The sequence below is a fragment of the Theobroma cacao genome, chromosome 3 (assembly GCF_000208745.1).
Source record: "Theobroma cacao cultivar B97-61/B2 chromosome 3, Criollo_cocoa_genome_V2, whole genome shotgun sequence".
NCBI classification, from domain to species: Eukaryota; Viridiplantae; Streptophyta; class Magnoliopsida; order Malvales; family Malvaceae; genus Theobroma; species Theobroma cacao.
Genome location: NC_030852.1, coordinates 21,819,640 through 21,845,568, shown reverse-complemented (window position 1 = coordinate 21,845,568; position 25,929 = coordinate 21,819,640). Strand labels below are relative to the sequence as shown.

The 25,929-nt window shown below is 32.9% G+C and overlaps 1 protein-coding gene across 3 annotated transcripts; it reads left to right on the top strand.

The window, feature by feature from the left end:
* LOC18604712 lies at positions 3,333-9,569 on the top strand. 3 transcript variants are annotated; one of them, XR_001926874.1, is made up of 7 exons: positions 3,333-3,625; positions 3,714-3,918; positions 3,992-4,112; positions 4,247-4,342; positions 4,524-4,654; positions 7,980-8,038; positions 8,130-8,156. XR_001926874.1 is itself a non-coding variant. In XM_018116689.1 (3 exons), the coding sequence occupies exons 1-3, from the start codon at positions 7,817-7,819 to the stop codon at positions 8,262-8,264; spliced, it is 276 nt and encodes a 91-aa protein (XP_017972178.1). In that variant the 5' UTR covers positions 7,136-7,816; the 3' UTR covers positions 8,265-9,569. The 3 variants fall into 3 exon arrangements, 1 of the variants encoding a protein (XP_017972178.1); XR_001926873.1 differs by lacking the exons at positions 3,333-3,625; positions 3,714-3,918; positions 3,992-4,112; positions 4,247-4,342; positions 4,524-4,654 and adding exons at positions 7,136-7,898; positions 9,162-9,569 and having other exon boundaries at positions 8,130-9,008; XM_018116689.1 differs by lacking the exons at positions 3,333-3,625; positions 3,714-3,918; positions 3,992-4,112; positions 4,247-4,342; positions 4,524-4,654 and adding an exon at positions 7,136-7,898 and having other exon boundaries at positions 8,130-9,569.

Sequence of the window (25,929 nt, the reverse complement as noted above, 5' to 3'; positions counted from 1 at the left end):
TTAAACAAAATAAAAGTTCAAATGTGGAAGAAAAGGTATCCTTGGAGAAGGAAAATAGAGTTACATATATAAGTCTTAAAATTATTATGTCCTTAGGGTGATTTGAGTTACATTATTATCTTTTATCCTATCTAGACCCTAGCCATACATAAGAAGCTTTGTAAAAATCCTATTGATCCCTAGCTCTGTGTTAGTCTATATTAGTGGAGAGGGAGATGAAAAGTAAACTTATGAAATTCGAGTACTAATTTGAAATTTATGTTGGCATAAACTCATCCGGATGTCATAATATTCTTAATAAAAGATTTCACACATATATGAAAATCTATTTGAGAATGTGTTTGCATTGGAATTCAAACATGAATTTAAGTAATACCTATATTTTTCCTTAAGTTGAAATTCATAGACATACTTTTGAGGAAATTATAGGGAATCTTGAATTGGTGCACTTTATCTACTAGCAGTGGTAACTATATTTATTTGGTTTTCACCATTTGAAATTAATTTTCATAAGTAAGTTTTTTTTCTATGTTTTGCTCAAAGACTAGCAAAATATTAAGTTTGGTGGTGATTTTTTTTACTACAAAAACTTGTTATTGATTTCTCATTCAAGTGTACGTATTGTTAACAAGTACTATAGTGATAAAGTAAAGTATCGTTCCCATAAAAAAATATTTTAATTCTTATTCTTAAGTACTAAAATTGATACACTCTAATTTTATCCAAACAATTAAAAATTAAATTAAAAAGAAATCAAACTAAAGGTTAAAACTAATCTAAGAAAACCAACAAAATTATTTTATTAAATGATTGACTTTAAACCTAAGATTATGATGTCCCTCAATACTTCATCTGATTATTGTCTCTCTCTCTTAACTTAGCTTAATAGATTAAGTTGCTAACCTAGTGTCTTAAATTATTTACAAGTCTCTGTCAAGTTTCTCATAAAATATCTCTCATAATTAATTTACTATATTCCTATACAAATTAATTAAAGATAAATTCATAAGTTTAGGCTTTAATCCTAGCTACGTATGGCTTAAAGGTATATGCCTACCCTGTATGCAAATCAAACCACCTAATCAACTACATGCATTCGATCTTACGCTATTTTATTCAAGGTCTACCTAAATCTCTTTCGCTAAGGTTTAACCTAAGTTTCCAATTCAATCCACCACAAGAAAACAGCTTTTTTCCAACGGAAAAAATTCCATTGGAAATTTCCAACGGAATTTGAACAAAAAGTTTTCTTAACTTTTTCGATGAATTTTCGACGGATTTTCAATGGAATTTTTTCGTTGGAGAATTTTTTGGCCCTCAAAAAAATTTCACCCACCATCTACTCTAACGGATTTTCCAACGGATTTCCTTTAGAATTTTCCAACGGAATCCGTTGGAAATCCGTCAGAAAGTTAAAGGACTCAAAAAATTTTAAAGCTCGCTAAATTTTCCAACGGAATTTTCTGTTAGAAAAAGTTATTACTAGCGGAAGATTTCGTTGGAAATAGTATTTTTTTAATTTTTTCCCAAAAATATTTTACACTTTTTATAAATTTTATTAATCTTTTATTAAAAAAGATATTAATAAAAGCAAATATATACATATGGAAGTTTATAATATTTAAAAGTTTAAGTATGTTTTCCTTTGATTATTTTTATACATTTTTTAAAACTTTATTGAATCATACGTTATAAATTAATAATTAATAATTCATTAATTTTATAACATTGAAAAATTTATAAAAAGAACAAAACTAATTTGTTAATTTTATAAAAATACATGATAAGATATAATAATCNAGAAGAAATGAAAAACTGGTACGAAAGCCTTGCGAGGTCTCGAAGGGCATTCGGTGGAAGAATGTCTGTCGAGGCTTCGTGACGGTTGTCACGGACTCGATGGGAGTTCCAGGTCGTGACATCTAGGACTTAAAAAAAATTTAAAACCCGGTTGAAGTGTCCAACAAAAATTCTGCTGGAAAAAGTGATTAGCAACGAAAATTTTTCGACTGAAGATTCTGTTGGAAATAGTATTTTTTTAAAATTTTTCCCCAAAATATTTTATACTTTTTATAAATTTTATTAATCTTCTATAAAAAAAAGATATTAATAAAAGCAAATATATACATATTGAAGTTTATAATATTTAAAAGTTTAAGTATGTTTTCCTTTGATTATTTTTATACATTTTTTAAAACTTTATTGAATCATACATTATAAATTAATAATTCAAAATTCATTAATTTTATAACATTAAAAAATTATAAAAAAGAACAAAATTAATTTGTTAATTTTATAAAAATACATGATAAGATATAATAATCAATTAAACAAAAACTAATAATAGTTTAGAAACATACTAATATTAGTTAATATAAATTATAAGAAGACTGATATATATAATAAACTTATAATTAGTATAATATATTTAAAATATATTAGTTTATTATATGTATACAAATTATATATATATATAACTACTTATAAACTTGTATTAATATGAAATTAATTGTTATCTATTTTAAATTATATAACTTTATAAGTTTATATATATATGAGATATTAAGTATCTTACATATATATTAATATGTTATAATTATTACACTTACATTTTATATGTTAGCTTATAATAAATTTTATTTATATGATTACATTTAGTAACTTTATTAGTAATTATTACTTTAATTTTTATAACATATTGTTTGCAATTAGTTATTAGTTATACAAACTTTGTAAGATATACATATAATATTATAACATATAATTTGTGTCATTAATATGTATATAATAAAATAATATAACATTATGCTTCACATTGATTATAATCATTCTTTATGATTAGTTTCATGTTATAATTTTAATAATTGAATTGATGAGTACAATATAATATATAACCATATAAGGTATACAAAAATAATAATACTTGATGTATACTAATATTAGTTAATATAAATTAAGAAGAATTGATAGTAAATTTAAATTAAATAATATACTATGTAATATAAATATATAACTTATATATATTGATATTGAAGTAATTTACATTTAACAAATAATATACTTATTTAATAACTAATAAACAATATATATTATATAAACAACAAAATAGTATTATATATTTGATAATATTAATTAATATATAATATGTATATTAATACTAATACTTCATTAAATAATATATATATATCAACTGATTGTGATAAGACTCGAACTCAAACATTGAAAATGAAAATTCTAAAAATCTACAAACTTTACTAATAATTCTTATAAATAATTAACTATCTAATAAAAAACTCATGTCAAATACTATATAACTAAGGTTACATGCCCAACTCTTTCCCCAAATCTTTTCCCAAATTTTCAATCTTTCCCGCCCTAGTCTCATCCCGTCCCTTGCCGCCCCTTGCCCTGCCTTGCCTTTACTTCGTCCTTCTTCCTGGTCCCTCTCTGCTTATCTTTCCCTCCCTTAGATATTCTCTCAGTCAAATGAAAAGAAATCTAATTTGGGTCGTTGAAAGATGCGGGAGGAGAGGGAGGACACAAGGAAGAAGGATCGGATGGCAGCACTGGAAACAGAATCAACGACAACAATAACAGCAACAATAGTGGCGGTCATGACTGTGAGGTATGTGGGCAGTCATGACTTTGTATTTAGATGCTTTTAGAGACTAATTGAGGGATGTTAATTTCACAAATACTTGGTTCTGTTTCAGCATTCCATCTTTGCTACCCACTATTCAAGATCGGCTTCTTGATTCCATATCCTTGGTTCTTTCAAAGTCCCCATATTTTTAGGCAAGGCCAGCTGCTGCCTTGGTTCGAGGCACTGCCGCAAATATTCCTCAGCCAGTGTCTGAGCTTAGTGGTTCAGCCCTGGTTCAACTTGCTTTGCAGACTCTTGCTTGTTTTAATTTCACGGTGTGTGTACTTATATTATATTGGATATATGATGAAAACTGTAATGGAGCACTAAATCTATTCTATGGTTTAGGGACATGAACTTCTTGAGTTTGCAAGAGAATCAGTTGTTGTGTATCTTGATGATGAGGATGGAGCCACAAGAAAAGACGCTGCCTTATGCTGTTGCAAATTAGTTGCAAATTCTTTTGCCGGTATTTCGTTCTTTTCATTCCACTTTTCCTCTTTTGCTCTAGCTCTCTTTTTTTTTTTTTTTTGGAAGGGGCAGGGGTTGTTATTTACATTAATTGTAATTCTGTCTGCATGATATTGAATATTTGATTTTCAGGCACTTGTGGCACGACTACTTGAGGGCACTGGAGTCAATGCCAATAATGGTATTATCAGTGGAGTTCTTGTAACAGTTGGAGATCTTGCTAGAGTGGTGGGCTAACTGTTGCATATTTGCTTTTACTTATCACACCATTCTTGCAGTATAGATATTTGGTTTGATAGACCTAGGAAAACATCGTCTTTGCATCAATTGTGTTAAATTGGCTCATGTGCAAGTTTACACGTGAACATGTTCTCTTATTGTTTCTTTTTTGGGTTTTGACTTATTTTAGGGCGGTTTTGCAATGAGAGAATATATCCCTGAACTTATGCCTTTAATAGTTGAAGCATTATTGGATGGGGCAGCTGTTACAAAACGCGAAGTAGCTGTTGCTACTCTTCGTCAAGTTGTACAGAGCACTGGGTATGTAAGACATGTTATGTTGCTTTTGCAGTCTGCACTCTGCATGACCATAGAAAAAGGAGCTCTCAATGGAAATTAACGAGGTAGAAATTGAGGGAGAGGGAAAGTGTTAATTTCTTTGTAGGAAGTTGCTAAGGGAAATGATCAATAAAGGAAACTTTAACTAGATGGTACTGTTTCAAAAGTAGTCTTTTTGGCACTTTGGTGGTTTCACTCTCTTGTATTCTTTACAGCACCTTTTGAATCACATAATCATTAAGGCTAAGGTTGAACAATTTCCATCTTATTACTTGATGCTTGTAAATGGAATGATTAGAGGACTTTTGGGCTAAATCCACATTTTTTAACTTTTGAATATATGATTTTAGAATGTTTGCTTTTTCTTTTTCTTCCATGGTTTTTATTGTATGGATTTTACAGGTATGTCATAGCTCCATATAATTTCCAATGGAATTTTCCGTTGGAAAAACATTTCCAACGAAATTGTTTCCAACGGAATTTTCATGTTGGAAAACCGTTTTCAACGGAATTTTTCGTTTGAATGCTCTTTTCTAACGGAATTTTTCGTTTGAATGCTCTTTTCTAACGGAATTTTCCGTTTGAATGCTCTTTTCCAACAGAATTCTTTCTGTAGTGTTTTTCAACAGAATTTCAATGGGATAGCCATCATAAAGCAAATTTTTTCAACGGAATTTTCCGACGAAATTTTTCGTTAGAAATTTTCAACGGAAAGTATTACTGATGAGGCTTTTACCGACGGAGTTTCTAATGGATTTTTTCGTTGAAAATCTATCAAAAATAGACATTTTCAATGGAAATCAGCCTATTTCTAACGTAATTTTTCGTTGAAAATAGGCTGTTTTTTTATAATGATTTAATTAGTGATCAGACAATTAAAAGCATTAAGAATAAAATAAAATAAACAATTTAAATCTATCAAATATAAGTAAAAAAGAGATAAATAAATCAGATTACATATTGAGTTCAATCATAATTTTAGATAAATAAATTAACTCTTCATCAAGTCACACATTATCATCAAATTAAATTTAAACGTTGAAATTAAACCAAGAAAAATAAAAAATAGAGAAACTCTATGAGTGAAACTCTTGATCTCTAAATCTTCTTGAATTTTTCAATTTCTTTTCAACTCTAATGGGATTTTTTTTTTTTACAATTTTGTGGTTTGAATCTCAGTTGTTAATTTGGTATCTCGTTTTTCTTTTCTAAAAGTTCTCTGAAAGGTTACTTTTATAGTGTTTTGAAGTTCGACCAAGTTGGATAAAGAAAGAAGTTGTAGAGTTTTCTCTTAACTTTCCAATGATTTAAGAATCATATCATTTGAAGTTCTGTAGAGAGAGTTATGGTCGAAATATTAAAATATATACAGTAAAGTTTACACTTTGAAATTGCTTTCCTTCTTCCATTAAAAGTCTTCCTTCATTAAACATTTACAAAAACACAAATAAATCAATAATAACCTATCTTAATCACATTAACACTAATTAAATATAAATTAATTAAGATTAGATTGACTCATTTAAATTAATTAATTTAAAATAATTTAAATAAAACTTATTAATTTTTATATATTACTACAAGAACTGAGCTAAATTACTATCAAAATTAAGCTTAAATAACTCTATATCATAGAGTTATCAATTAACTAGTTAAAGATGACTTTAATCGATTAGGAACGTTTTCTTTCCAAACTTCTCCAACCAACAATCTTCCTTTAATTTGTTAGACCTCCCTTTACCTAATTGAGGTTTCTTTTCCTTCATCTTTAATCGATTAAAACACGCTTCAACCAATTAAAAGTTCTTCAAATTTGAATTTCTTTATTTTAGCTCCCTTCAATGGTCAATTTTATTTCAATTTTGGATTTTGGTGCTTGAATGTACTTCAGGTCTTGTGCTCTAATCAATTAATCCCATTCCTTAATCGATTAGCACGCCTCTGTTTTTAACTTCCAACACCTTCTTAATCAATTAAACCTAATGTTAATTGTTAAGGCTTTTTTGCCTTAGTTTTATATAACACCCACTTATTCCTAAACTGATTAAGGCTCCTCATTAATCAGTTAATGATATTTTGTTTTTACTAAACTTTTTCTTTTTTTCTCTATTTAACTGATTAACCCATCTTTTAAATGAGCAAATTTGTTGACTTGCCTTTAATCATCAATTTGATTAGAAGAATTACACTTTATCCTTTACACTTGAAAAATGAAGTTAAACATTAATAAATAAATAATGTTTTATTATCATAAAAAACAAATTAAGTCAACAGATTTATATGGCTACCTGCAATATATGCATGTTACATTTGAAGATTTTTTGTATTGATTTGAAATATAATACTAGCACTAGATTATTCAAGAAATCTGTAATGCGCTAGTGATTAAGTGATATTACACAAACATTCATAGATTTTAGATATTGGAAAGGTTTCTGCAACATGGCAGAGCAGAAGAATTTCCTTGGGTTTTTATTCTTCTCCTTAGGTGTCTGATCAAGGCCAAATGAATTGCAAACCAGACACTTGTATGACCTTCCAAAATCAGTAGCAGTAAACTTTCTGCCTCCATTTTCTAATCCAGCAGGTTGCCCTTGCAATCAAGCCAAAACAAATTGAACTGTTCTAGCTTTTAGGGAATTTCCTACTTTTTCATGACATCAACCTTTCATGCCTGTGCCAATTCAATTCATTGAATATCCTTAAATGCTAATGATAATTTCCACCACATACCTTAGGCTTAAATAAATGCAGACCTCAGATGCTGCCACACCATCATTCTTTCGTCACTTTCCACTTGCACATGTGCTCCTTTACTCACATTGTGGCTTGAATATAATTTCCATGATATCTCCCTCCACTTTGCTTCAGTGTATAGGGTATGTGGTTTTCTTATCTATGGTTCATATTGATAGGGAGATAAAGAAAAAGAGTGAGAACTCTGCTGAAACTGGGAACGCGTTAAGCTCCCACAAATTCTTTTGTTCTTGTCAACTTTTTGACTTTGGAATATGGTTATTACTCTCCATCATCATCATCATAACAGTCTAGAAAAGTCTACGATGTAAATGTATATGTTATGTAGTACCTTTATAAGTATAAATTGAAGTTTTCGACAAGAATTACTGCTATAGCAAGTCAGCGATGGAAAGCACTCTCTTTCGCATGATTGTTGTTCTACTGGGGTTATATCATATTGTCTGCTTGAATGCTGTCCCGATTACAAGTAAATATTCATAACCTCTATCTATTACCTTTCTTATTCTTATTCTTCTCCATGCCATAACATCTCCATTTTTGCTTGCAGGAATCGGAAGCCTAACGCATGGAGCTCAAGTTCATCAAGTTCCAGAGAATACTCACTTGGTACTTTATCAAGAAAGCAGATGAAACACGTCTTCTTATGCTAAAATGAAACTCGTGATTCAACTTAATGGCACATCTTTCTTTTTCACAGGTAGCTGCAGAGAAAAGTTCAGAGGCACAGATCATTAAGGGCAGGATGGTTGTGGAGCTGAACGATTATCCTGGGTCAGGAGCTAATAACCGCCATACCCCAAGGCCACAATTTGGCAGATGTGCGGATTGTTAGTTTCTCTAAATAGTCGGTCTTTGTTCTTCATATTATAATACAGTGTAAAGGATGATTTTGTTCTATAATCTCTCAATTTGTTTAGCTTCTTAAATTTGTTTTTCTCGTCTCTTTTCCGGAGGGTGGATTTGATAAACTAAGTGAGTTGGGAAGTTAATTCGTAAGGGGAGACATTCTGAGGAGGTGTAATAGAATGAAGAGAGCAAGGACGGAGAACTAATTGTTGTAGATTCCAGTAATATGGATGTTAGAGACTTTAAGCAAATTGATAATCTCCTTATCTAGCATTATGAGATGGATTATTATAACTACAAGTCACCTCTTAGTCTGACTGCACAAGATAATGGTTGTTAAATCTTGGTGCACTGTAAAGTCTTCTCATCTCCATAGACCGAGTCCATCCGCCAGCTTCACCTTGATTGTGTGTTCCTGCTCAAGAAGTGGAAGCTGTTGTGGTTTCAATAAAAGATATCTAGGACAGTGGCTTCGGTAGTTCATGGAAGTCTTTCCGTTTTGGAACTGTTAAATTCTCCAGAAGCAAGGGAAGGCTTTTCCTTTGGGCTGCTTGGAATACACCCTGAAAGTTCTTGGCAGCTTGGATTAGCCTTCAGCAGTCCATATCCTTAGTTCCAGATTTCCTATTTTTGATGTACGTTCTGTGTTTCTGGTTGTCTCCAAAATGTCGTTTGGTGAAACTCCACTGCGTCCTTATAGTGAGAGACTAAAACTCGACTTTCTCTCAATGTCAGTATCTCTTTGTTTTCATGTTTCAATTAGAAAATATGTTCTGACAGCTAACTGATGACATTTCAATAAGAAATTTGCAGTATAGAAGAGACGTATCTTAGTTGGATGATGCAACTAATTAAGGATAACTCTCCATCCTCTGTCTTGCAGGATTTACTCAACAGTGAGAAAGGCACGCATTGCTTGCTTGGTAGGTAACATGATAAAACAATTCAATTATAGCAGTGGTGCTGGACAACCCACCCAGTTTCTGCAAACTTTGCCGTGAAAAATGCTTGTCCTTGGAATGTGCTTTACACTTAATTGGGTTAAAAAAGAGCACATTCGAGTAAAATACTGTCAATGTATCTTTTTGTAGTTTGGTGTTAGACAACCAAGTTGTTAAGAAGTTCATTAGAACCAATATGCACTTTTTAAAGCAACCTGTTAGGTGAACCACTCACAAAGCCCCTCGTAAATATCTCAAGGCAGTTTTTACATGTGCTTTGTATTTTTAGTGGAGAAAGTGGGGTGTGATGTGTTAAGCATTAATTTCATTTTTCGAATCGGCTTGGTCCTTTTTGTCTGCCCCCTGGAGATGGTCAAATATCATATTAATTTGCACAGCATTTGTGAGAACAAATGTAGTGCTTGAAATGGATGGCAATATATATTAAATATAGTCATAAACATTATCTCATAAAATTATACAAACGTATCTATGACTGAAACCAAAAAGTAGTAATCTGGATTCAGGTTGACATAAACTAAGCAGATCAAAGGCAGAAACCACCAAAAGATCAACTTCATGCAGATCAAGAAAAATGGTAGCAGCAAGTGGGAAGAATATTCGGGAGGCATAAACAAATTATTTGGACACCTGTATTTGTTCAGGCTCAAACCTTGAGCTTGTTGAATCATAAGTACACAGACTGGACTAGCGCAATTGAAGGAAAATGATTTCTCAACCACAAAGCTGTTGCTTCAGATTACAAGACAAGAAGTTAAATTTCGCAAAATACTTCTGCTACATGGTCTTTCACTTCGTGTCACTACTTTAAAGAAAGGAACGGTAATGAGGCCATCGACCTAACATGGTGTCCTTTGGCACTTTTGCCCAAGATGCCTGCTGCTCGGAGTCTCGTGCTTCTAACCTCTTACCATGTTACTTTTAACCACAGAAGTAACTTTAGCATATTTCATGTTTCCAGAAGGGGATCAATTGAATGCCTGTGTATATAAGTGTAACTCTTTAACAGAGGTCATCTAGGCATTGCCAGGTATGGAATTTCAGAACGAATTCGCCTGCAGAACAAGCATTTTCTAGTCAAAATTGCAATTATGCCTAGTTAAAATAATTGATGAAATAAAGCTCACTGAGAATCCTTAGATGCTGAATACGTCAAAGGAGTAAACACTGCTTTAACGACGCTAATCTTCAAACAACATCATTTTTTTCACAGGTTTTGCCTTCTGATGATTTAACTAGTGTAGCAAATCATTATTTGCTATGGATTTCACGTAACTGCTTGTTGGAGATACCATCAAACTACCAGCAGTATAATTGACACGCCGTAGAAGTGACAGCTTTGACAGTGTAGAATTATAAACGCATTGAAGAGTTTGAATACTTTCTGAATGATTTTATTAAGAAGCCACCATGTGTTTATATACAAGTTTCATTGTCAATGCAAAAAGAAAAATAATCTATGCAATAAAGATGAATTGCCTAGATCAAGGTAACGTCATATGACTAAGCCTATAATTAAAGAAAATCACAGCAAATTAGAATCACTCAGTCAAACTAAATCATATCAAATGAGATGGCTTTCATTACTCCCCTTTAAGTTGGAGCATGCAGATTAGCAATGCTCAACTTGGTCAATAAGTCATGGAACTGATTTCGTCCAAGGGCTTTGGTGAAAATATTTGCCAATTGAAATTATGATGAAATTGACCGCGGAACAAGATTCTTAGACTGGATATGCTGTTTGATAAAATGACAATCTATCTCGATATGTTTGGTACGCTCATGAAAGACTGGATTTGTTGCAATATGGATTATGGCCTGATTATCACAAAAAAATGGAACTAGTATTGGATGTGAGACATGTAGATCTGCCAATAGCCTAAGAAGCCACAAAATCTCATTTGCTGTAGTAGCCATGGCCTTATACTCTGCTTTTGCAGAGGAACAAGAGACAACTGACTATTTCTTGGACCGCCATGAGATAGGAGATGAACCAAGGAAGATGATATGTCTAGTAGTTGACCTATGTGTCATTGGGCAACTTGCCTAGTCTGCATCACAATAAGCTTGAAGGGTTAATTGATTATGAGTAGAGAGCAATAAACCTTGGCTTGGAGGCCCTTTCAAGTACCTAAGAACACACAAAGCTGCATCTAAATGAGGCTTACACGATCAGTGAATAAATTGACTTAACATGTGAATGGCAAAACTGATATCGAGTCGTGTAATTGTGAGATATAACAATCGGCCAATCATCCTTCTGTATTGCCTTGGGTCCGAACAAAGAAGGCTTGCTTTAGGATCTAGCTTGATTTGTTGGTACATGGGTGTTGATGTGGGCTTGCAACTAGTGAGTTCGCTATCTACCAATATATCAAGCACATACTTTTGTTGGCTTAAGACAATACCAGATGGAGATTGTGCTACCTCAATTCCCAAAAAATATTTCAGTTTGTCTAAATCTTTAATATAAAACTTATGATCCAAGTAAGTATTTAGTTGAGAAATCTTGAGTGCGTCAGCCCTTGTTATTATAACATCATTAATGTAGACTAATATCGCAACAAATGATTTCTTAACTAAGTATGTAAACAAAGAATGATCGGCATGAGATTGGACAAAACCATTGGCCAATAAGGAATTAGTGAATTTTTTGTACCAATTTTGTGATGCTTATTTAAGCCCATAGAGGGATTTCTTGAGATGACAAACTCGTTGCTCCCCCTTTTTGGTAAAGCCTTGAGGTATTTTCTTATAGACTTCTTCCTCCAAACCACTGTGTACGAAGGCATGGTTAACATCTAATTGGTGCAATTCTCATTTACTTAGCGCGGTGATTGCCAGAAGACAGCGTATCGTGACCAATTTCACAACTAAAGCAAAGGTCTCATGAAAATCCACCCCTTTAATCTGAATATATCCTTTAGAAACTAGTCGTGCTTTATAACGTTCCACTATTTCATTTGGGTTGTATTTGATTTTGTACACCCATTTAGAATTAATGGCTTGCTTCCCTGGAGGCAAAGATGTCAAGATCCAAGTATTGTTTGCTTCTAATGTTGTTATCTCCTTGGCCATAGCATCACACTAGTGCTGTGATTTAACTGCTTGAAAAAATGACTTTGGCTCATCGGTAACAGAGATGGTCGCTAGAAATACACCGTGAGCTCTAGAAAATTTAGAATAAGAAATATTGTGAGGTGAAAGATATATCGTCAAGTTGGCCATATGAGGTGAAAAGTAAGAAGCAGGAGCAAGTGAGGGGGCAATGCATAATCATAACTAGAAAGTTTTTTTGAAACTTGTCATTGTTGTTTAGCAAAAATAATATTGTGTTGCTTTCCATGTGTTGAAGGGACATTAACTTTTTAAATATCTATCCTTGGTTCAACCATAGGAGAAACAGGTACATAAGGAATTTGGTTAATGTTATATTATTTACAATTCAAAATGGGACTTCAGATTGGGATTAAAAGCTTATGTCTCAGAGATGAATCGTGTGGAGTCTTTGCCCTCAAGTTTGGGCTATTGACTTTGTGGCCTATCGGTGTTTCTTGGGCATGTATCAATGGTATATCATCATGTTGGGCCAGCCTAGGCTCTTAGACTTATTGTGGACTAGCTGGTGATGATGAGTTGTCAGCTTGATTTTGTTATGTGATATTTTCAAAATTCGAGTGTCTTGATGGTTCATCAAATAGACTAAGAAAAGTGATTTGTGTGTCAGATGTCTATTCAATAGTCGAATTATTAACTTTTTAATCGGTTTTGACAAAGGGGAATATTTCTTCCCAAAACTACACGTCTTGTGAAACATAAGTCCTTTTACTTTCAAGATCATATATGTGATATCCTTTTTGTCCTAAAAGATAACTAATAAAGATACCTGGTTTATTGCAAGAGGTAAATTGATCATGCAATTTGTTGTTGACATGCCCGTAACAGAGGCACCCATATAATATAAAATGATCATAGGTCGGAGGTCTACCAAGTAGTTTCTCATATGGCGTCAGGTTCTCTATGACAAAAAGCATCATGCGATTGATCAGATACACTACAGTAAGCACACATTCTCCCTAAAAGCTGATGGGAAGATTAGCTTGAAATCGTAATGCACGAGCTACTTCCAAAAGATGGCAATGTTGTGTTCCACCACACCATTTTGTTGAAGTGTGTCTGTGCAACTGGTTTGTCTTTCCATACCATATTCAAAGTAATGGTCCACCAAATCCTCATGCTTAAATTCCATCCATTGTCTGTTTGTAGTATCTTTACTTGTGTATTGAACTGTGTCTTGACCCACTGTATCTAGTTTCTAATTTATGCTTTATGAGAAAAACCCATGCTGCCCTACTATAGTCATCAATAATAGTGAGAAAATGTGTGATCCTAAAAAAGATGCAGTGTGATAAAGACCTTAAATAACGCAGTGAATTAAATCAAAAGCATATTGACTTTTATTCTAATGATTTGGAAAAGGTAATCTGGTTTGTTTTACCTTACAACATTCATCACAAAGAAAATTATCTTTTCTAGTGCAATTAATAGATAAATTTAAAACCATTGAGAGACGAACTAAAGGAATGTGCTCTAATCGGTGATGCCACAAAATCATAATATCTTTGCCAATATCCTTGCCTTTAGACAAAAATGCCTTGCCCACCCTCGTTGGCTCCAAGTAGTACAATCCATTCCATACTTTACCCATTCCAATCGGCTTCTTCAAATGTAAATCTTGTGTTACACGAAAATTAGATCCAAAAATGAGAAGACAGTTTCAGTCACAACTTATTTTGCTCATAGATAACAAATTAAAGGAAAATTCGAGTACACCCAAAACTTGTTCCAAGGTTAAGTTATGCTCAAGATTCACTCGACCCAAAGCATGTACTAGTATAGTGTCACCATTCGAAATTTGAACAGGTTCAATAACAAGATTTTCAACCATGTCAGATAAACTATTGATTTGATGGGCAATATGATATGTGGCCTCAGTGTCGATTACCCACGAATTGCCTTTCTTACTAGAGGAATTACCAGAAAAGTTTACATTGGAAGCCATGTTAGCAATTGGCCCATTGCTAGTGTTGGATTATTGGCCCAAAAGGTCTATCAATTGTTGGATATTGGCCTATGTTAGCCCAGGAACAAGTGAGAAAGACTCTTGAGGTTTGTCTATCTTTGACCTAGCCAAAACCACACAAGCTTTTGTGCCAGTTGATGTTGTTGAAGTTCTTGCCCCCTGATCACTACGTACGCACACTTGATCTCTTTTGATTTTTGGTTTCCATTGCTAGTTTGGTGGGTAACCAACAATCTAATAACAATCATCTCGAGTTTGGCCAATTTTGTCATAGTGTGAGTAACGGGAACAAAAACCTTCACCACTATGTTAATCTCACTATTCATTGTGCCTATCTACTCATTGATCCCTAACTTTTAGTTTGCTACCACATCTTGCACCATTGGTGGCCTAGCATTTAAGTACCATGGCAGTGCATTTATCAATGTGTCATGCATCACATGTATTTTATTAAAAAATAATCCCTTCATAGTTACAGTCGAAGGCACGTTCCACCGCCAAGCTCCGATTCTTCGCCTCCAACCGTCCTTCAGCTTACTAATGAGTTAGGTAGCTACAATTTTTGCTTAAACACATCAAAACATTTAAATAATATTTATTTCCTAACTTTCGAAATTATCCAGCTTTTTAAGAAAAAATCATTTCTTAACAATTCAATATACAAGCTCAAATTCTTCAATAATGATCTAAGTCCTCACCTTAATGGTTGGGTTATCTAAATCTCAACTCCAAATCCCTAGCAAACTCAAGGGAGAAAAATCTCAACAAAGCTAAACCAAATCTAATCTAAGTTATTAACTGATTATATTGAAAATCAATCAGTAAAAATGCTTAATCTTATCTCTAGAAGTGTTTACTCCAAATGGCACCAGAAATCTGTTTAGGAGTTAAGATTTTCGTTGGGTTAGAAAGAGAGACGGAGAGAGCCTTTTTGTTTTTAAATGGGTGGATAACCCGAAGCCTTTTTTTATTTTTGCAATTATACAGGGATGTATCGATATATTAGAGACTGTATTTTTACATTCTTAATGAATTCCCTTTAAATGTATTGATACATTTGGCCATGTATCGATACATGTTATTCAAATTGCTCTTTGCCCGAAATATATCAATAGATTGGGAAAATATATTGATACTTTTTCCCTTGGTTGCTCTCGGCTTCAAATCTATCGACACATTTGGACAATGTATTGATAGGTGTTCATCCTACCAAGAATGCATCGATACAGTTTCCCCTGTCAACAGATTTTTAACCTTTCAAACATAAAAAAATCTGAGTCTAACACCTCAAAATTTGTAAGTTCCCTGATATATCATTCATATAGCATGAAATCTTCATATAAATATCTAAATATATCATAAAACATTAAAATCTCATTTAAACTTCAAACCATATAGTTCACCATATTCAAACTTTAAGATTTGTGGTCTAAATACCCCAATTATTATCCTCATCTCAATTCATAAAAAATGCTCAACATCAAAGCATAAACTTATCACACAAGTTTCAAATGCTCATTATGCTCTATGTCACATAATGTACAAATCAAAACTTAGTATAATTTTACTTAAGCATCATATCCTCATAAGTGCCTAATAATGCACTTTCTCATTCACGTGCCAAACATATGCACAACATCATTTTGAACCTTCATATACTCCTATTTCATATTCATTGCTCTATGGACATAGGCATACCCTTAAGCTCATAAAACATATACACTAAAGATTCAACTAAGCTCATCCATTAGCTTAGCCATTTCAAAATATCATCATAACCCCTCACACGCATATGGCCCATTTCAAGGTTAGGGGTGTTATAATTGATTGCCTAGATTTGAAAACAGACGACATAAACAAATTACTTGCATTTAGAAGTTGCTTGTATTGGATAGAGAATAGAGAGATTAAAGAACACATGTTCTAATTTTGCTTTTAAGATAAAAATTTGGTTTTTATATTTTTTGAGATTATATACAATTGAATTTGTTTAGCTCTGAATTGTATCATGAATTTTTTTATTTGACCTTAAATTTTTCGTGATTTTCCATCACTTATTTTTTGACACACAAACATAAACACACTTTTATATCATTAGTTGTCACGACCCGGAACTCCCATCGGGCCCGTGACAACAGCCGCGACGTCCCGATAGGCACTCATTACCCAGACTACCGATCGAAATCTCGCAAGGCTTAGCATCAGCTTCCGCATCTCCCCGGTGAGCAACAGTTATTAAATCTCGCATTTCAAGAAATCATAAGTCGTTTCCAAATCAAAACAATAAAATATTATTTTCTAGCTTACAGGGGCATTTTCGTCATTTTTCTTCAAAAATACTGAAACCCTCCAAAAACATGGTGTAAAAGATAAATATGTTCATACACACTTTAAATCAGATAACTGAAGTATAAAATTATTTTTACAGTGACACGTGGGCCCCCAACTGACCAAGAAGGTGTAGGGCTACGAACCCTTACTTTCTAGGATGCAACTCTGAGATTAATTCTTGTCTATCAACTATCAACAAACTGTCCTGAGCCTGAAAAATGGATAGGAAGAGGAGTGAGATTACATAATCCTAGTGAGTAAACAATTACCATCAAAAGCATCTAAAGCCGAGTAGATGGAGACAATATAAAAACGTTATATTTCAATAATGTTCATAACACAAAATTCGTTTCAATCTATAGCAAACAATTTCTTTTCATCAAAATTTCCTTGGCTTATGAGTTTTTAAACTTGGCCCCTGCCAAAATCATTCTCGCGGGTACCCTCGTCAAGGTATCCCACTAAAATCGCCAAGGCTGTTAAATGACCCATACCCATAAACATGTTTTCACATCTGACACACAGCCGTTCCTTGGCGTTGGCTGAGTTTCACTCTCACGTGGTGGCCCGAACGTGAGGTGCACTCAAATCTTACCTCAGGAGATACTTCATCCAACATCTCCCCCCTGGAGGTAGTTATATAATTGGGTTACCGTGCCCTTCTCATAGGCAGTCCACGGAAACCCTCACCACTGCAGTGATCGTTTAATACACCACCAAACCCATAAAATTTCCAGTAACATGATATGACGAATAAAATTTAATCCAGTCTACTAAGATCAATATAAAATTGTTCATATATTTCATGCCAACCCCAAATATTTAGCCATCATGCTACCACAGTGTCATAAGCCACAATTTCAATAACATATAAAATCATAAATTTCAACACAGTCTCCATATACTCAATTTTCCCAAAACAGTATTTGATTTCAAAACCAGTATAAATCTCATTTTTATTAAAAAAAATTAATTGAAAAACATAATATTTTATAATTTAAACTCACCATTCAATAAAAGCATCAAACAAATATAATTACTCTAGATATTTAAGACGATAAATTGTCCACTCACAGTATTAGGAGTAGAAATACTCCTATTTTCAGTCCGCGAGTACAGTCCTTTACCCATATCCAATGGCTCACCACCTAGCCATAATCCATGACACATATTCCAATTAAATTGTGTCTAACAGTCATAAGCTATTTCAGGCTCGATATATATCCATGATATGAAATGAAAAATGCACGAGTAGCCATCTAGACTCGGTATTGGCCTAAGTCGATTTTTCATTCGATAAATTAGCTAATGCGTCCAATTTCACTCCAACTTGCTCCATTTCTTTTCCAATCACTCAACTCACCAAACACAACTAATTAAAACACAATTAGACAAAATTTATCTTCATTTTTCTTCTTGAAACTTTCGGCCAACAATGGTACACTAACTCTGTGATTTTTCTTACTTAATTTTCTCTCCATAATTCATTAATTCCTAGACCAAAAGCTATTATCTCTTAATCAAATCACCTAGAATAACATTCCATTCTTCTTCATTATTCACTTAGAGAATTCGGCTATTGATGGGCACCAAACCTTTGGTAGTTTTCTTCACTTGTTTTCATGCTACACATCATTAATCACCTAAAAACACTAACATACCTAAAAATCAAACCAATCCAAGATCATTCTATCTCCATACCCATTTTGGGCAGCCATGAATTCACCATGAAAGCATGCTTTTCAACCATGAAAATTAAGGGAAAATGCATAGGGAAAAGAGTTCATAAACTAAAATCAAGAAATTTTACCTTTTTCCACTTGATTTCCTTGAAAATCCACACTTTTCTCTTGAATTTCTTTCCACCTTGGGTTTGTTCTTCCTTTCCCCTGTGTTTTCTTGCTATGGCCGACCACAATGAAGAGAAAATGGTGGTGTGGGCTGATTTTTATAGTTAAATACTATAATAATTTAAACTTACCACATGGCATTCCATGATTGGTCCATTTTTTAAATTCTTATCTTTTAAGCTTTAAATCTCCACCACACATTATTCAAGGGTCAAAAATGATGATGGGTGAAGACCTTGTGCTGGAAAAATATTCTGGGGTGCAAAATTACAGTTTTGCCCCCGAGGTGGCAAAATTATCATTTCACCTTTATACTCCAAATTATACTGAAAATTAAAATTTTTCACTTTTAAACTTCAAATCATACTCCAATAAGTCAAATGGGGCCAAAAAAATCTTTTCTAAAAATTCTCATTTTGTCCCCAGGTGGCAAATGACCATTTTACCCCTAGATAGTGAAAATTTCGGTTTGACTCCAAACTCCGAATTACTATTTTGAGTCATCCTTGAACTGTGAAACTCTTAATTTCACCTTAAAATTTCTATTTGAACTAGTTCGAGGCTTAATCAACTTAATGGTACCATTAGGGGTAATATCGTCTTTTAACGATTCCTCGAACTTCCTAAATATGCAAACATTCTATTGAACATGTAAATGACGTCGTAATTATTTTATAGAATAAGGTTTGACATTAGTTAAGTTTGTAAAATTCTAAAGCAAAATAAAAACCATTGAAAGAGTAAACTTTCTTGCAAACATGTGCAAACTTGATGTCAAATTTAAGTTTACAGTGTAGAGCAATATGTCTAAAAGTCACAATTTTACGACAGCAAATTAATTGGTTGCAAGGTTGCATCTTTTTTCAACATAATCAAACATTTCACTTTATTATTGATGAAAAAGAATGCAGCTCAAGTTTTTCTAGATTGCATTTAAATGTCGTGTCAAACATTTTGCTGTGCTTGCAAGGATAGTTTCAACTAGATGGGATTGGAACCTAAAGAGAGAAAGGACCTTTCTCTTTTCTATTGTTTCAAGTTTAACAGCCTTAAATTGAATTACTCTCTCTTATTTGTATAAAGAAATCTTCATTGATTATCATCATCATCACCAAAGAAAACAAGCCATGAAACAAATAATTCCTCTTTGAATCTTTGTTACAGCTTGAAAAGAAGAAAACAACAAAATCTTTACTGATTACTCCCTTCATCATCAAAGTTAAAAGAGTAGTCGATACTAATGGTGCTTAGGAATTCCATGTCCAACACCAAAAACTTCTTTCAAAAAACCTTAAAAGGTTTCAAGTCTTTATTCTATGGTAGTGTTGATCACCAAAAGGTACCCAAAACCTATTCTTACAATCCCTATTCTTTTAGTACTACTCCTTATTATGATATTATGTTTGGGATAAGTTTTTGCTTTTATGTTTGGGGTTGTTATCATTGGGATATGATCTTGCACACAACTGAATGGGATTAGTTTTGCATATTTGGTTTTGTATGTTCCTTATTCGACCCCAAAAGCAAAACTCTTATTACCCTATTGCACGTTGTTACCTAACATATTTCATCCAATTAAAAGTTGCAGGACACTTGACATGATAATATAAATGAAATGGGGCACCGATAAGGGCACAAAAATGAGGTAGGGGATTTCCATTAGAAGTTACATGCCATAAGGACTTGAAACTAAGGTCAAAATATAGAAAAGAATAAGTTAAGTTGCAGAAGTATGCCTAAAAGCAAAAACATGATTAACTAGGTTGCAAAAATCTTGCAAGCAATTGCACCGATGCAACAAAATTTTGTAAAGCATGGTGATACACTTAAACACTTGAAAAAATGGAAGCAAACATTACAAGGCAGTGATTATAAACTAGTAAGTACTAATCCAAAAAAACAAATCTAACTCAAGAAAGACTTTAGCAGACATCAAGCAAACTTGAACTAAATTCTTTAGATATACCTTGATTCAATGCAAAAAAAAAAAATTGGACTTAAACCAGATAGAGGTCAACATTACATACATGTGATAGGGAATTTTATAAAAAAAACGTGATTTGCAATAGAGTAAACTAATATTTAAAGCAAGCAAATTACTTTGCCATGATTGAAAGTGATCTGTAAAGGCAAAGTGCAGGATAACCAACCATGATTCAATAGTGTATAATTGGACTTAACTAAAACTTGTATTTCTATCAAGTAAAGGAACATCATGTTAAGTCTGTTCTCCAAAATATGAGAACTTGGTGGATAACATCCTGTTGTGAGAAAGAAGAAGGTAAATCAATTGTGACAATAATAGCTAATGACATTATGTTTTCATATAGATTTCATTTATTTTTAGTTAAGATATAGATAGGGCATGCAATTTACATAAAAAGCTATGCAAGTGGTCAATTTTATAGATTTTAACTGCAAATACTTTTTTCTTTTAACAAAAGGATGTTTTTGTCAACATGAATGATAACAGCCCATCCCAGACCAAAAAGAATGGTGGAAACTTATAAAAACTAGGATTCTAATTTTGCAAAAGTTGAAGATGCTCATGCTCCAAAATTGCAAAATGGAAGCAAATAAAAGAAAAAAATTAATTATCCAACTTTTGTCAATGCCAACCTTATCCAAAACAGCTTATTGCTCTAGGTAGGAAAATCGCATGATTAACATCACTACTAAGTTGTTGCTCAGCTAGATAATTTACACACCATATAATTATGATAAAAAAATGTCCTATCTTATTTCGTTTCTTTTTAAAAAAGACTTAAATCTACAAACAATAAATATTTAGGCTAAGTTTATGTGGTGAAAAATGTCGATGCTATCCATTATTTGGATCAAGAAAAATAAGAAGGTTAAGCTTATATCAAAGGAAGAAATCAATAAGAAAAAATTGAAGGAAAACCATTCAAACTAATGCAAGAAAATATTAATTATAAGAATGTTGAAGCTAAAAATGACTTATTTTCATAGTTCCATTAATGTTATAGAATGAAGTCATAAATGGCATAAAGGCTCAAATATCTTGCAAACAGTAGAAGGAATGGACATGTCATCTTCTTCGTTGTGAAATTAAGTCATAAATTTTTGTTGGAGTTGAGGGCCAAGCTTAAAAAGGTTTAGTTGTTTCGTGTTAATAGTCAAACCATGAAGATGGGGTAAAAGATTGTGAGCTACACATGATCTTTTAAGAAACCAAGCCTTTACTATTTTCTATATGTTATTTTTTATTGGTTGTAATTTTCTCTTTCATGCCACTATGTCGTTTTGTGTAGACAACATTGTAAACAGTTGTATGGAAGTGTATTGTGTAACCAACAGGACTGCCATGTATCTATTACCCATTTTGTTTTTTTCTTTTACGTAACATTTTGTTTATTTTCAAGCCCTATAAGGCTAACAATAAATGTAATGTCCTGTTTGCTGAAATATATGGTCAAAACTTTTATTCCATTATTCTTTCAAGATTTTTTTCTTACTTTTTCATTTTAAAATTGAAAAGTTATCATGCTATCAAAGTTGTAAAGATCTTAAAGGACCTTTAAGTGGATTTGACTGAGCAGCGAATCGTTAACAAAGTGCTAATTAGTCTTCTAGAGAAGTTTGAAGCCAAGATCTCATCTGTAAAAGACTCTAAGGACTTGACACAACTCATTGTGACGAAATTGGTGAATGCCTTATAAACTTAAGAGCAAAGGAAGGCAATAAGACACAAGGATAGTGTTGAAAAAGCTTTGATGGCTAGAAATAGGGATAAAAACTCTGGTAGTAACTACAAGAAAAATGACTATGAGAGGAAAAACAAGGATAAAAAACAAGTGAGGCAAACAAAAAAGTACGTTTCCACCATGCTCACATTTTGAAAAGAATAACCATTTTGAGAGATTCTATTGGTATAGACCAAACGTCAAGTGTATGTAACCAAATGGGGCATGTTGAGAAAGTTTGCAAGGAAAAGGGAATACATCAGAAAAGAAAATTCGATTGTTGAAGAAAAAGAGACTGAATAAGCCATGTTTATGGCTAAGAGTTTTGATATACAAGAAAGAAGGGATACTTAGTTAATTGACAATGGTCGCTCGAACCACATCACTAGAAATGATGAACTTTCCTTACCTTAAACAAAAATTTTAAAACTCAAATGGAGATTGCAAATGAAAAATATTTGAAGATTTTTGGAATTGGAAATGTAGGAGTTGACACTCCAAGTATGACAACGATTTCAAATGCCTTCTTTTTTTCTCTTAATGTAAGCCATAATTTGTAATTGTCGATCAGTTATTAGAAGATGACTATTCCATATGGTTCAAGGATAAGTCCTGCATTATATTTAATCCAACAGGGAGAGAAATTTTAATAGCTGGTATAAGAAGCAAATGTTTGCTGATCAATTTCAAGAAGATGGATTATAAAGCATACCAATGTTTTGCTTCTGAAAATGAGCTTTAGAATAAGAGGCTTGGCCATGTAAGCTACGATTCACTCAAGTAGATGCACTTAACAAATCTAGTCAATGGTCTTCCAAGTGTTACTCAACCAGATAGAGTATGTGAAGCTTGTCAACTTAGAAAGCAAAGTAAAGTTCCCTTTCCAAAGATAAACAAGTTTGAGAGCTAGCAACAAACTACAACTGGTTCATTATGATGTGAGAGGTCCAATAAAAGTAGCTTGTTTTAGTGGTAGTCTGTATTATCAACTCTTTATCGATGATTTCACTAGATATAAATGGATCTTTTTTCTTAAAAAGAAATCTGAAGTCTATGCTAAATTTGTGAAATTTAAAGCACTAGTAGAGAAAGAATCTGGTAGCTCTTTAAAATTTTTTAGAATTGATAATGGAATGGAATTTACAGTAGATAGGTTCAAGGATTTCTTGGCCAGAAATGGAGTGAAACATCAACTAACTGTGACATACAGTTCTCAACAAAACAGAGTCTATGAAAGAAAAAAACATAACTCTTATTGAAATGGCTAGATGCATGTTATATGACAAAGGATAGCCAAAAAGTTCTTGGACAAAGGCAACTAATGCATCGATTTATGTGCTCAATATCTTGCTTACCAAAGCCTTAGGCTCTCAAAGTTCTTATGAAGCTTGGCACGGGTTGAAGCCTTCTGTTGTTTATTTGAAGGTATTTGGATGTGTGTGTTATGCCAAAATACCATATGAGAAGAGAAATAAGCTTAACTAAACGTCAGAGATTACAATTCACTTGGGATTCAGTGAAATGTCTAAAGGATATTAATTGTTTAATATGAAGACAAAGAAGGTATTTGTTTCAAGAGATGTTGTGTTTGATGAAAAACACAAGTGGAATTAGGAAACGAGTTTTATGAAGAGTCAAAAAACTTGAACATTACAACAGATGACCCTGTTTAGTAGCTAAATCATGATTAAGACATTGATAATGATGAAGACTATATTGTTCAGGGTACAAGATCTCTCCAAGATATCTACAAGCGATGTAACATTACAATTTTGAAACCAGATACTTTTTATAAAGCTAAGAAATATGACATATGGCAAAAGGAAATGAAGATGATAAAAAAGGACCAAACTTGGATTCTAATTGATAGACCAAAATAACAAAAGGTAATTGGTGTTAAATAGGTCTACAAGCCCAAATTGAATGTGGATTGTTCGATAAACAAGCTGAAGGTAAGACTGGTTATGAAAGGCTATTCTCATGTTTATGGAGTGGATTTCTAGAAAATATTTGCACCAGTTACTTGACATGACACTATCAGGCTTTTAGTGGCTTTCGTTGCTAAAGAGAATTGGAAAATTTGGAACCTTGATGTAAAATCTTCGTTCTTAAATGGACCAATATCAGAAGACATTTTCATTGAACAACTTGAACGCTTTCAAGAAAAAGGTAAAGAAAACAAAGTATGTAAACCAGTGAAAGCTCTTTATGGCTTGAAACAGGCTCCAAGAGCTTGGTATGAAAGAAAAGACATTACTTGTGCAGCAAAAGGATTTAAACACAATGAGAATGAACCAACACTCTATGTGATGGTTGAAAAAGGCTTAGCTTAACTTATAATCTCTCTATATGTTAATGATTTGGTAATCATAGTATTGGACAATGCTTAAATGGAAAAATTTAGAGCATAAATGAAAGTTGAATTTGACATGTCAAACTTAGGAGAAATGACATACTTTCTTGGATTGGAGTTCCACTAAAAACAAGATTGCATTTGGGTGCATCAAAGCAAATATGCAAAGGATATACTAAACCAGTTTTGTATGGTAGGATGTAAACCTATCTCAACTCTACTTGCTAGTGGTTTTAAACCCTACAAAGAATATGGGGAAGCTAAGGCTGATGTTACAGTATTTAGAAGTTTAATTAGTTGTCTTTTCTATTTATTAACATCACGACCTGACATTATGCATGTTGCTTCACTTCTCTCATGGTATATGCAAGAGCCATCCCTCTCACTTATTTGCTATTAAAAGAATTCTGAGATACATAAGAAGAACAAATAGCTATGGTTTAAAGTTCAGTAAACAAGGGAGTAAGGTTTTACAAGGATATTATGACAGTGACTGGGCAAATTGTTTGCCTGACTTAAAGAATACTAGTAGTCTCTGTTTTACCTTTGGTAATGTTATGTTCTTATAGAATTCAAAAAAGTAAGAAGTAGTGGCTCAATCCTCAACATAGGTTGAGTATATGGCAGTTGCGTTTGCTGCAAACCACACACTATGGCCAAGGAAAATGCTCAAAGATCGAGGCTTCAAGCAAAATGAAGGAAATGTGCTATGGATAAACAATCGATCTGTGATTGCCATTGCACAGAACCTTATGTACCAGGGTCGAACCAAGTAAATTAGGGTGAAATTTTGTGATATAAAGGAAGCAATAAGAGAAGGAGAAATTTTTGTCATGCATTATAGCTCTAATGATCAATTAGCTTATATTTTGACTAAGGCACTTGGCAAGGAAAAGTTTAAGAAACAAACTTGGAGTCCTTAAGCTTGACCTTAAAGAGATGTGATGGAGTTAAGGGTCAAGCTTAAAGAGATTTAGTTGTTTGGCACTAATATTCAAACTATGAATATAGATAAAAAGACTATAAGCTGCACGTGACCTTTTAAAATCAAGCCTTTACTAATTTCTATATTTTATTTTCTTTAGTTTTATTTTCTATTGGTTTTAATTTTCTCTTTCATGCCACTGTGTCATTATTGGAAAAATAGTGTATTTCATAAAATTTCAATGTCCTGTATTGCCAAGGTATAAGAGAAGTGAGTGCCTTATATATGAAAACCCATAATGGGCTTGTTGTAAGCAAGAAAAGAAAATGGACTTGTGCAAAAACGAGATCCAGCCAAATCTTGAGAAAATGCATATACCTTTCCTGCGTGCTAGTATACACGTGGGCTTGGCCCAAGTGATATTTTGTACCTTGGTGGTC

Excerpts from the sequence above, each read along its gene's own strand:
- LOC18604712 (XM_018116689.1), top strand. The coding sequence starts at position 7,817 with ATGGAAAGCACTCTCTTTCGCATGATTGTTGTTCTACTGGGGTTATAT. Across the intron at positions 7,899-7,979 it reads GAATGCTGTCCCGATTACAA|GAATCGGAAGCCTAACGCAT; the intron begins GTAAATATTCAT and ends TTTTGCTTGCAG. Across the intron at positions 8,039-8,129 it reads TTCCAGAGAATACTCACTTG|GTAGCTGCAGAGAAAAGTTC; the intron begins GTACTTTATCAA and ends TCTTTTTCACAG.